The sequence below is a fragment of the Anneissia japonica genome, unplaced genomic scaffold, assembly GCF_011630105.1.
Source record: "Anneissia japonica isolate Jap-2015-1 unplaced genomic scaffold, ASM1163010v1 scaffold670_len1213532_cov191, whole genome shotgun sequence".
NCBI classification, from domain to species: domain Eukaryota; kingdom Metazoa; phylum Echinodermata; class Crinoidea; order Comatulida; family Comatulidae; genus Anneissia; species Anneissia japonica.
Window position 1 is genome coordinate 419,860 of NW_022693499.1, and position 12,495 is coordinate 432,354.

The 12,495-nt window shown below is 35.9% G+C and overlaps 1 protein-coding gene across 1 annotated transcript; it reads left to right on the forward strand.

The window, feature by feature from the left end:
* Positions 1-9,210: 9,210 nt before the first annotated feature.
* On the forward strand, positions 9,211-12,123 carry LOC117100791 (acid-sensing ion channel 4-A-like). Its single transcript, XM_033240613.1, has 4 exons — positions 9,211-9,355; positions 10,185-10,316; positions 11,005-11,080; positions 11,773-12,123. The coding sequence occupies exons 2-4, from the start codon at positions 10,255-10,257 to the stop codon at positions 11,926-11,928; spliced, it is 294 nt and encodes a 97-aa protein (XP_033096504.1). The 5' UTR covers positions 9,211-9,355; positions 10,185-10,254; the 3' UTR covers positions 11,929-12,123.
* The last annotated feature ends 372 nt before the right edge of the window (positions 12,124-12,495 follow it).

The following is a 12,495-nucleotide window of genomic DNA, read 5'->3' on the forward strand; positions in this document are numbered from 1 at the left end:
GTCTTGGCGTTGCCGTCACAGTCCATTAGTTCGTAGTAGACTGGCCGCGTAGTCAAAACGAAAAATGCCTATTGTAACATTTTTGTACCATTCAGCGCGCGGGGTGGTTGACCTAAACGTTATGTAAACAGAATTACAATCAAAACAAAAAGGCATTAAACTAGTGCATTTCATGTAGTGTCAGTATTGTTATTTCTTTTCTAAAGCTTATCTACTGTACAGCAGCTATCTAGCCACATTTATTTACTGTACGTTGAGCTGAGACTAAAATATGAGGGACTACCTAAACCAAACCTTCCATCAATCAACATGGCTTTGTATAGCTTCAAAATATGTTCATTAAAAATAATAATATTAAAACAAATTACAAATGTGATGACAGAAAAAATCCACACACACACACACACAGAAGTTTCTTTAATTGTAATTGAATCATAATGATCAGATTTAATTTTCAACGGCATACATCTTTAATTTTAATTCAAGACCAATAGTTCGGACTTTTTTTACCTTTAGATAGAAGTCGATGTGAATGCATATCCACTAGTGAATATATAATTATTACTTTTCAGTATTACAAATGTCAACAAAAATGTATAAGGATATCTATTCAAACTTCCTAGTACTTCATGACAGATTAATAAACAAGTAATATAATTTTACATTTCAAATGTATTGCTATATAATTAATTTAGTAATAGTTGTAATATGTTCTCGATGTTATGTGTATCTATTAACATTTTCAACATAAAACATTTATTCTTCTTTATTTTACAATTGTTTTTTTTTTATATTGTACATCTAATGCTGCCAACATTATTCTCTTCATTTACTTTTCTTAATAATATTCAAGTTTACAATACATGAGGTAAGAAAACTTGCTCATGACGATCCTAACTTACATTCATTCTGTGATATTTTGTTTTGGTTTCTCAAATGCATTTCTGGTAGGGGACGTCTATGCACAGTTGGTGTTCCATCTGCATTTATTGGGTCAGGATATTCAATAGTTTGACCATTCTCCCAATAAAAAACAAAATGCTATGAAAAAAAGTATATATTGTATTTATTAATGATTTGTACTAGAAATTGCAAATTGCAAGTTAAGTGCTGCGAAGTACAACTGCATATAAATGTTCTTCGAACAAACTTATTTATGCGAGTCAAGTGAAAATAATGAATAATATTAAAATATAACAAATAATATGAGACACGACCCATTGTCTATATTAGAACACTTCTCATTGGGTAACAAAGTCGTAATTTTTCATTTTTGTCAAAAAGTGTCTATTAGTGGTGAATTATGGTTTAGGTTTTCTTTTAATGAAGTTTCAAAAATTTCTATGTATGTGGAAAATGTAGTTGATTACCAAAGTTTATAATTTTTATTTTGAAGACTGCATGGTCTAGGAAGTGTACATTTTTTTTTATGGGGCAAGTTTCCAAGGGCAGGTTTTCTAGGGGCGAGTTGACTGCCAAAGAGTGTTGCCAAAGTGCGAGCCAGCGTGTTATTTGATCACAAGTGCGAGACATCGCAAGTGTGAGCCAGCGAGCCATGACGTCACGACAATAGACGAGACGTTACTCTAGTTGTGCGAGGTATCGGCTGAGATTAGTGGAGTACAATTCCAAAAACAACTATAGGTCTAATAATGAATTATTGTGATGTTAAATAGACAATGTTAACTACCAAGGAGCGACGTTGATTTTCATTGGGAACTTCGTACCTTCAAGGCCTATACCATCCTAGCTAGTCTAGGCCTAGAGTAGGATAAGGCTAGCGCGACATGCGGATGTTGGTACGTGTTGGTTAGTCTACAAACGTCGCCTAAAGTAATTGATTTTACCCGGCAGAACGAAAGAAGGAAACTCCGCTTTTCAGTCGTCTTAGGCCCTTGTTATTTGACAAACAATGACCTTTCAGAGGTCAAATTGCTGTCAAGAATATGAATTGGCTGCTTCGCAGCAATGAAACACAACATCTCTTGCATAATATAGGCAGCCTAGCTAGGTTAATAGGACAGCTGCCAGGCCTAGGGGAAGGCCTGCATTGTCATCACTGTTGAATATTTTCCTGACAATCTATTCATAGATCGCAATTTATTAGAAAAATTAATACCACCAGGCCCTATGTCCAGAGATTAGGCGCGATTCATCGATCGCGGTATGTAGCTGAGGCCGAATATCTTGTAGGCCTAGGCATTGGAGAAGATCGACATCGGATTGGCCTATGGCTAGACCAACCCCGACGACGCGACCCGATTATTTTTGTAGGCCTCCCTTAACTTAAATAAATGAAATCCTACCCTTGAGCTGTGTGCTTGTTTACCCTGTTGAAAAATAGGACATGTCGTCTTTCACAGGCCATATTCCACCGTAGGCCTAGGCAATTTTCTTTCTCTTTTTTTTTGGGCTTTGGAAAAGGTTTTTTGTTTTTTTCATATCGACGTCGCTTCTCGCACACTGCACAAACTCGTAACTCGTGTGTTTGTGTGGAAAACGTGTTTGTAAATGCCTTGTTCTGTTTGGTTACTTAGAAGTTTGATTGACAGCCCGGAAAGGTCTATTCAACAGAAGGACGCACATCTCGGGACATCAAAGGTTATGGCTGTGTTCTCACACGGCAGCCTAACGGTTAGCAGGATCCGGATCCTACTAACCGTTAGCTAAAATCCCGATCCGGATACCAAAAATATGATGATCGAATCACTGGCCAATAAGAAACTGGAAATTGTAAACGCGTACGTGTGATTGGTTGATGATGAAAACGTGCTCACTTGCTAACCTATAATAGCGCTTGCTAACCGTTAGTTTCGGGAGGTAAAAAAAGAAGAAAAAGAGAGAAAAAGAAAAAAATGATGGCCAAGAATGCCTCAAATGTTATGTTCGGGCGTCTAGAACACAAAAATTTCGCGAGGGCATGCCCCCGGACTCCTTACGACAGTGTTGTCTCAGTCGGTCCAACTTTCGCCCCCCCCCCTCTTTTGGACATTTCTGGATCCGCCCCTGAAGAATACTAGAGTTTTAATAGCTCTATGGCGCTAACCGATTGGGCGTTCTCACGCAGGTGCTAACGGTTAGCGCTAACGGTTAGCTCCCGATCCGGATACTAGGGCTCTCGTGAGAACCAGGCTCATAGCAACCAGACCATAGACTATGTTCTCACACGGCAGCTAACGGTTAGCAGGATCCGGATCCTGCTAACCGTTAGCTGCCGTGTGTCCATGCGAGAAAATCCCAATCCGGGTACCAACAATATGATGATCGAATCACTGGCCAATAAGAAATTGTAAACGCGTACGTGTGATTGGTTGATGATAGAAACGCCCTCAACTTGCTAACCGATAGCGCTTGCTAACCGTCAGCATATTCGGATACCGCTAACGGTTAGCGCTAACCGATCGGGCGTTCTCACGCAGGTGCTACGGTTAGCGCTAACGGTTAGCTCCCGATCCGGATACTAGGGCTCTTGTGAAACCAGGCTATAATCCGTCAGCGTACGTGACGAATTACCCACACGCGTGTTAGTTGCCATGATAATCGCGCGTCGTGCGGTGATTACAAAGGCCTAATGATATTTTGCACTAACATTAGACTGAAATTATATTCTTCATTTCAATATTGATTTTACCAAAATTGTGGTGTATTGTCGTTCATGAGACTCACTTCGCAGAAAAAATAATAAATGTTCTGTATCTACTCAAATGTTCGTTTTGTGCACCTTAGTCCAACATTGTCAAAATGACAGTTTAATGTTACATAAGAACATGAAATTTTATAAAATTCGTAAATTTTCAATTGCTATAACTTTTCATTTTCTTGGTCAATTTTCACAAATCAAATTGCAGTTTATAGAAGCATTTAATAAGCTCGCGGTCAAAAGAAATCATATGTAACAGACATTGCGAAGTAACCAAAATTAATAAAATAGTAACTAACACCATAAAACATACGGCACGCATAGACTAATAATTGATGGCTGTACTCGCAACTAGTAGCAGATTGTCGATGCCACACACAGTAAAGATCAAAGGACTGTACGCACGCGCTATGTTCGAGAGCGGAGATGTGCGTCCTTTTGTTAGCCTCATTTTTACAATGCGAGAACACTATCTTGTGTTCTAGTATCTTTGCTACGATGTGTGTGCTGTGCCTTGGTTACGAAGCGCTTTAATTTGATTTGCTGCTGACGCTTTTGATTGGTTAACATACCTTCAACATTCTGCGCGTACTCCTTTACGCAACACGTACGTACGTACGCAAGTTCGTACGTACGTGTCACGTCCAGAATGTAAACACGGAAGTAAAACTGAAATTGTTAGATAGTGTAACCTCTGAAATATTTAATTTCAGTGGAGATGGATCTACAACAATAATTCAGTTTTAATGTTAAATACAATGATAAGTACGACTAATTGACAATAGTGAGGCCTGCTCAGTGTGTGCCGACCCAGCTGATACTCAGAAGTCGGAAAAAAAATATGTGATCTTACATCAATAGGCCTTGTATAGGAATAGGCATATCATTACATTTTCTTAACGAAAAACACCAATTAAAATTTTAGAGCTAATACAATAAAATTTATTTGTAAAATACCGTAGTAAAAAGTATAATAATGACTGATAATTGATTTATTTGAAATATGCCTACTATTCTACTCTCTTCATATAAAAAAAAAATGGAATTACTGTATAATGCCTTGTCTTCTGGTGAATAGCATGGACGACGGGGGTGACAGGCGACACGTACCCCAACTATTTTAAGGGGGTGGTCCCCATCACGTTTCGTCCGCAAGGTAAATTCCTCAGAAGGAAGTCAAGAATATACCTGGAAATTGTACATCTGAATTAACTGTAATACCCCGACTTGAGTATGTGAACCTTTATTATACAAGTATGAGAAAAAGTGTGTAAAGATAAATTGGTTTTCGGCTCATGAAGTAGGTAAAGTAGATAAATCGAAAATAATGTTATTATATTTCTATCGCAGCGATTCATATTAGATACAAAATACAAGATACAAGATAGCTTTATTGTGAAATTAGAATATGAAATCAGTTTTTCTTACGTCAACAGAAGTACATAAACAACAAAGAAACATACGATCAATGATGATTAATTTTACACCACATATACAGTATTAATTAGATCTCTATTTTTGTCGAAAATCGCTAATAAGAGATCATGTGAAATTTGTTGACGCTTCATTTTTGCCTGGTGATGTGATGACGATGATGAATTTTACTATTGTATATAAGTGACTTTTCCCATCTAGGTACTATTTTCTTTTTACCTCATTCCCAACCACGTACGGCTGAAGTAGTAGACTTAAGAAAATGTATGATTACTGCACCTGTAGACAAAAATCTGAATATATTATTTTTTTCTCAATATTTTTTGAAATTTGAAAAAGGTCCCCACCTCCTAAATTGGCTACTGCTCTCTACTCAAGGATCGAATATCTGGAAGAAATATTGTTTGCTCTTGCTCAGTGTACCAGCTGATTATAACTCAAAGGAAATACCGATAGCCATGACTGAATTTTACTGAATGAACTTTTTGGTTGGCAATGGTGGTGGGGAGTGGGTAGGAAGGCAAGTAAAAAATGGAAATTATAGATGGTTTGTGTCCAACACTTATAATTGACAAATAAAAAAATTAAGGAACTGAAATTTTATTAATATTTATTTGGCATAATCTTATGCATGCATGGCATGTAGTCAAAACATCGAAACAAAATATTTTAAAAATAAAATACAGTAATTTGATACAATTTTGGTTAGTGTGTTCAATTTGCGTGTCTGCATGCAGTGTACTATATTCTCAGTCAGACTGCCGTTTTTTTAATAGTGTTTTTGTTTCAAAATACACACGAGATATTTGTTTTGATCGTGTAAATAAATTTTAGACATTTACGGTGTTGTGTCACTCATTCGCATCCTCAGTTCCTTATTTGTCTATATTGGAGGATATTTACGCCTTCGTGCCTATTACATTAGCGGGCATTATGAAATCAAAAACATGACAAAGGTGTTAGAAACTAATGTCAGAATTAACACGGCCAGATTAAACCGATGGGAATCAACAAATCATGAAAATTAAATTGAAAAGCTGTTTTAGATAATTATTTTCTTTAATAAGTATGTTATCAAATTATATTGTTGTTACAAGACAATACAGCACTTCGATATACATTGTTGTTACAAGGCAATACAACACTTCGATATAAAGTAGAACCCCTAATCAGGGACCTTTTGGGACTTCTCAATAAGATAAGGGTACCCATATTCAAGGGACACAAACCAAAGCGTGAAATTGTATCGTTATTAGGGGTGTTGGTATAATGTTTTCAAAATTAAAAAATTTATTTATATTGACCTAAAAGTGAGTTACAGTATAGAACTAATTTCTATTGGATGTATGTATCATGAATAGAGTAAACGACTCAATAATTTGTACGGGAGGTCCTATGTTACGATACAGATTTGAATCCCAAAAATAAATTCAAAAGGCGTCAAAATATAAGTTGAAAGATTTTTCATTTTGAGACTGCTCTAGTTTTTGCGATACTGTAGAATGAAAAAAAAAAAACAAAAAAAAACAAAACTACTCGACAATAAATAAAATAGTAGTTCTACATCAGTATGCCGATGCATTTCTGGTTCCATTCTACACTTAGATACTTATGAGATTACATTGAAAATAGTCCCAGGCCTACGTTACTAAGATTATCTCTATACGTTCATGCGTGCGTTGGCCGCCGAGAAAACGTTGCGATGCGGGGAAAGTGACACACAAAGGTTTGCGCGACTACTAGACTGAACCGGGAGGAAGCAAGGAGCAATGCCTAAGCTAGGGCCTAAAAAATGAGATGTTATTACAAGGCCTCAGGCCTAGACTTTACAACAAAATTTGTCTGGGTCATACATGGAACTGCTCTGGCATGATTCCAGTTAATTTCCAATATTTATAGCTCTGTATTTCCTGTAAACCGGAAGAAATATATTTGTGATTCGCACACCAAACCTCGCGATCGCGAAGCTCGCACGCGGGTCTCATTCTTCCGGCATGCAACAAACATATATGACCTACGTTGACCTAAATGTTGACCAATCGTAATCAAGAAAAGTTTGAAAACCGCAGTACGGACCGTGTAAAAGTCTAGTACTTTCAAATAGTGCTGAACTTTTTGTTATAAAAAACACCTTTATGTAGTCCTATTTTGGTAAACTTTTATTATGTTGTTTTACATATAATTAAGTTTATATTTAGATCATAAAACGTTTTGTTGCAATTTTGTCCAGTCAAATCCGTATTCCGGTGGACTATTAACGAAGACGTCCAGTCGAATAGATATCTGGTAAATACTCGACAAAACAAAATGGCTACATAGTTACAGCGATACACGCTGCGTAATCAAGGCTGCTTCGGATTGTGGCATATGGGTTTTTCGTAAAAAAAATGTTTTCATCCAGTTTTTGAATACTGTTAGCCTACAATTATTTTTTGACTTAAAAATGTGGGTAAATATTATAATTTTTATTTTCGGAAATTTAATTTAAATTATATTAACGCAAATGTTGTTAATAAACTGAGGCAAGTAAGGTTGAGGAAATAGTACTTTTAGATGGTCCGAAATGACACTTTTATATAGTAAAATTCATCATCATCACATCACCCTATATAGTCTAAATGAAGCGCCAGGAAATCAGGGATTTTTGACAACCACAGAGATCTAATAATAGGAGTGATGTACCGGCCATAGCAAATAAAACTAAAGAAACATTTTCTTTGATTTAATTTACTTGACCTACCTCGAAGCAGTGAGGCCACATTTCCTCCATGGTCTGCCCAACTATGTTTGGGGCTGAGGTGAGAAACTTTTAGGAAATAGTACCTCTAGATGGCCGGAAATGACACTTTTAAATAGTACCTCCTAATGAAGCTAGCGAAAGCTTGTGTCTCAATAAATTTCGTTAGTCTAAAGAAGGTGCTACTGTACACATTTCATACTTTTAAATAGTAAAATTCATCATCACACCACCATTAGGCCTATATAGTCAAAAGGAAGCGCAAACAAATTCTCATGATCTTTTAACAGCTATTTTCGGCAAACATGGATCTAATTAATATGTTTGATGTACGGTACTATAGAAAATAAGATTTTTAAACATTGTCTTTCATGTATTGACTTTACCTACTTCAAAACCTGAGTCCACACCCATCTTAGCCCCACCATAGTTTGGGCTGAGTTGGTAAAATTAAGTACATTTAGATTACCGGATATGACACTCTTATAGTAAAATTCATCATCATGGACCTAATTAATCGCTGTAATGTACCATAGAAAAAACTTAATTGTCTTTGATGTATTTACTTTAAACATATAGAGTTTCCATAAAAACCGCTCCACGCTATCGCCGACTCCTTTGGCGGCGACGCTGATTGGTCAGTCGGAGCGTTCCCGGGCCGATTGCGTCGGGGACAGATACGCAGTGCAAAGATTGCAGTGAAAAAAGATGCAGTGATTTGTATAGCGATTCTATCTGAGACAACTATATACGTACGGTATATAGTTGTCTCAGGGTAAACCAGGTATTGCCTAAAATAATTATTATAAATGTAGTTTCCTAATTTTCAACATGTTGACTGCCAGCAACGATTATACTCGTCCCACAGGGTGTTGCCGAGGGCGCCAGGGACAACCCAGCAATCACGAAACATTCCTATAACGTTAGCGAACATTGTGGTTATGTATGTCATAAATAACGTTCACACAACGTTGTAAGAACGTTCAAACGTTGTGACGTTGTGAAATGAGATTATAAGTACGTACTCTGCAAGATACAATTTAAGAGTGTCATTTCCGGCCATCTAGAGGTCTATTTTCTCACCTCAGCCCCAAGAATCGATGAGATTTTATGCCGAAATCTCGATGTGAAACCATGGAGATGGATCAGACGTCCGCATCAATCGCAAGAATTTTTTCCATCAACTTTAGTGCCTTTTTTTTTAATTATATGAATGTATACTAGCAAATAGTAATTTAGACCCCTTTTAAAACACTTTCCGATACATTTTTATGATTCGGCAGGAACGTTAAACAGATATTGTCCGGAATGAACAACTAGTCTGTGCTCGAAAGCGCACAGCCAGCCATGTTTTCTTCTACAAAATGTTGTTTGCGGGACCTTAGCAACAATATCCAATCCAAGGGGTGGGCTGAATGTCCATTTCGTAGAGTACCTGTATTGACTATCACGTGCATATTGTTGTTTTCAGAGGTCTGTCTGCAATTGATCGAAACGCTAGCGACTGAGGATAAATTGGATTGCAGCTGTCCGTTGCGGTGCGAGTAAGCAGGCTTACAATTTTTATTTCATTATTCATGCGAATACAGTACTCACAAATTGATGACATAAATGAGCTGTTGTAATCAGTGGCTGCGTAAACAAACGTAAATACAGTCGTTATTGGAAAATAGAGCGATGGTTTTCTGAATAGTGACCACCCATTCTATGGGGTGGGCATGTCATTCTATGGTGTGGAGGGTATAGATATTTTATAGGTCCAATGCATTTTCTGTTTTGATTAATCTGACATACATTGATAAATACCGGTATATTTGTATGATTTTGCTTGGTACATTTTTAGTTTATACATATATATTTTTCAGTACCATCATCATTATAAATATTGAATAGCATTTTAAATTATATATATATATATATATATATATATACACATCTAGATGTGTATAAGAGACAGAAAAGGAATTGAATGATTGATTGATGAGGACTATCAATTATATTATTTTGACTGCATTATTTGTAGCTGTTTTCTTGATAAAAAAAAAATTAAAAAAATAAAAACAAGCGGCACTGATGCTACCTGAATTAATTTTCCATATACTGTACTTCTAATTATTGAATCAACTCTTAATAATCATAAATAGGCTATAATGCTGTGTTTTTGGTACCAAGACATTTCTGATGTAAGTTATCAATTGCGGGCAGTGCACCTTTTCTAGCGGTTTGCCCGCGGGCAAAGCTTTCCACATTGCCGACTTGCTAATCTGAGACAACTTCCATCTTGCGTCTGTGGTTAAAATAATTTAAACAGAAGATATTGGTTAGTGCACTAGCACATCATTCATTATTGTAATAAAATATTTTATGTTTTAGGGAGACTAACTATTACACATCTATTTCCACATCCCTGTGGCCGTCGGAGAGGTATCAAGAACATTTGTATATGAGAGTGTCGAAGCGGAATTTCAAAGCCGCAAGTATTATAGAAAGCTTTGAAAAAACAAGGTATATTAATAATTGTAGGAGTAGATATATCGGAACAAATCGGAATGAATATCTTTACCATAATTGACTAAATATAGGCCAACTCCATCATTTTTTATAATAATAATATAATAGGCCTATATATAATCTAAATGAAATTGAAATATCAATTTTTTTTATCAATAATAATGATAATACCCTAATTATGCTTGTATTAATTAGTTAATCCTCTTGGCCCCCTGGGAAACATGGCATCCACTATGTCTCCATCTCACCCGCCTCAGTGCCAGAGCCTTGGCCTTCCCTAGGATATCCTAATATTGGTCTTGCAGATTAGAGCCAGTTAATCTTTGGTTTGTCCTGTTTCCTTTCTCCCTGTGGGTTGTAGTCAACTGCCGGCTTGATTTTTTTTCTTAAAGTATGAGGCCTGTCCACCATATTCCCTCCTCTTTTTATTAGGATGCGCTTGTCTTCCTGGTGAGTTTTAGTCTACAATCCCGCATTTCTGCAGATCTTCCTAGGCCACCATACTTATATTAATGATTTATAAATCAAATTTGAGATATTTATTATTATATATATATTTTTTTAACTCGTACATGTGCGTCTCTCTTGTGTTTGTAAATATCAATTCGCATAACTTGTATGTCTTACAGTGGAGACTTCAATTCTAATACTGTACTCATTAGTTGCTTTTATCACATGACAGGAAAAACCTCGTTCGACTCAATATTTTCTTTGAAGAGCTCAACTTCCAGTCTATAAATGAAGTACCAATATACAGTGTAAGTATATATTTAGATATATTTCAACCACGGTTTTATGATAAGGCATTCATTTTCCTTCAGTTTATTAAAAAAAGTTTGCCTACTTTTATGAATTTTAGTTTATAAGTCAGATTTAACAAGAAGGGATCCCTGACAGTTCGTTGATGAACTATGTTTGATATGATTTATAGCTTCATGATCCTATATATTTGAGCACTGTATTATTATCTATTATATATATATCTGTCTCTTATACACATCTAGATGTGTATAAGAGACAGCATCTTTACTATTCAAATNNNTGTGATAACAGTGCTCGAATAAGAACAAGACTTATCTTGATATCAAGATATTGTTCCTATTCGAGCACTGTTATTATTTAATGCTTTAATTTAAATCCGAATCAAATCAAAATTCACTTAATTGCAATCTGACAAGATATAAAAAATCTACACCAAATTGAAGTAGAACAATAATTGTAGTAAATATAGATACACAGATAAAAAGCTCTACAATTACATAAAAATGTTAAAACAATAAAAATCGCCAAAAGATTAATAAAAATAAAAATTTAATGTTAGGCGGCATAATATATAATAATGTATATACTTATTATCACTTTTAATAATATTACTGTCATAATTATATTTATCACAATGTTAAGTAATCGTTTTTGTAATTTATTATCATGAGTATTGTTTGTTTGACAGACTGCGTCGCTTCTCGGGTCTCTTGGTGGTCTCCTTGGTCTGTATATCGGCTTATCGACTATAACGATGGTTGAAATAATTATTCTTTTCATCGATATCATAGTGTTCGCATTAAAGAAGATCTTCTGCAGAAACAAAGTGATGGCGATAAATTAATAACATGATATCGGTGAGGACGCTGCACTCGTGTTGGCTCTAACAATGCAGGGCCGTATCCAGGATTGCCATCCTTATCATCATTATAATTGTTATCATCACCACCATTAACGCCATCATCATATTAATAATCATCATTATTAATTTTATTTACTATATGTTTTATTATTATATCAATTTCTCACTGTATATATTGAAAATTTATATTCTTAATCATTAATTTCTGTAGTTAATTTGTTAAATATTGTTTAGGTACAGTACACCGTACTCGCGCGAATAAGCGCCCGGGCGCTTAAAATATTTTTGGTTCTTTTTCAGGGGCGCTTATTCAAACGGGGCGCTTATGAAGACAGAGTGGAAATTAAGGGGACTCTTATGGAAATAGATGAAAATTGAAGGGGTGCTTGGGAAATTGGAAAATTCAAGGGGCACTTTTTTTAATCGCAACGAATGGTTTTGGTGATGAAAAGGTAATCGTCGAGAGAGCATGGTTCATCATAACAAGAATGAAAAGACGATAGGCTGAGGCCCAGCTACTAGGCCTCCTAGGTCAGAATTAGTCTGCGG

Bases quoted from the DNA above. Each gene is read 5' to 3' on its own strand.
- LOC117100791 (XM_033240613.1), top strand. From the start codon at position 10,255: ATGAGAGTGTCGAAGCGGAATTTCAAAGCCGCAAGTATTATAGAAAGC. The intron at 10,317-11,004 runs GTATATTAATAA...ATCACATGACAG, and splicing joins GAAAGCTTTGAAAAAACAAG to GAAAAACCTCGTTCGACTCA. The intron at 11,081-11,772 runs GTAAGTATATAT...TTTGTTTGACAG, and splicing joins ATGAAGTACCAATATACAGT to ACTGCGTCGCTTCTCGGGTC.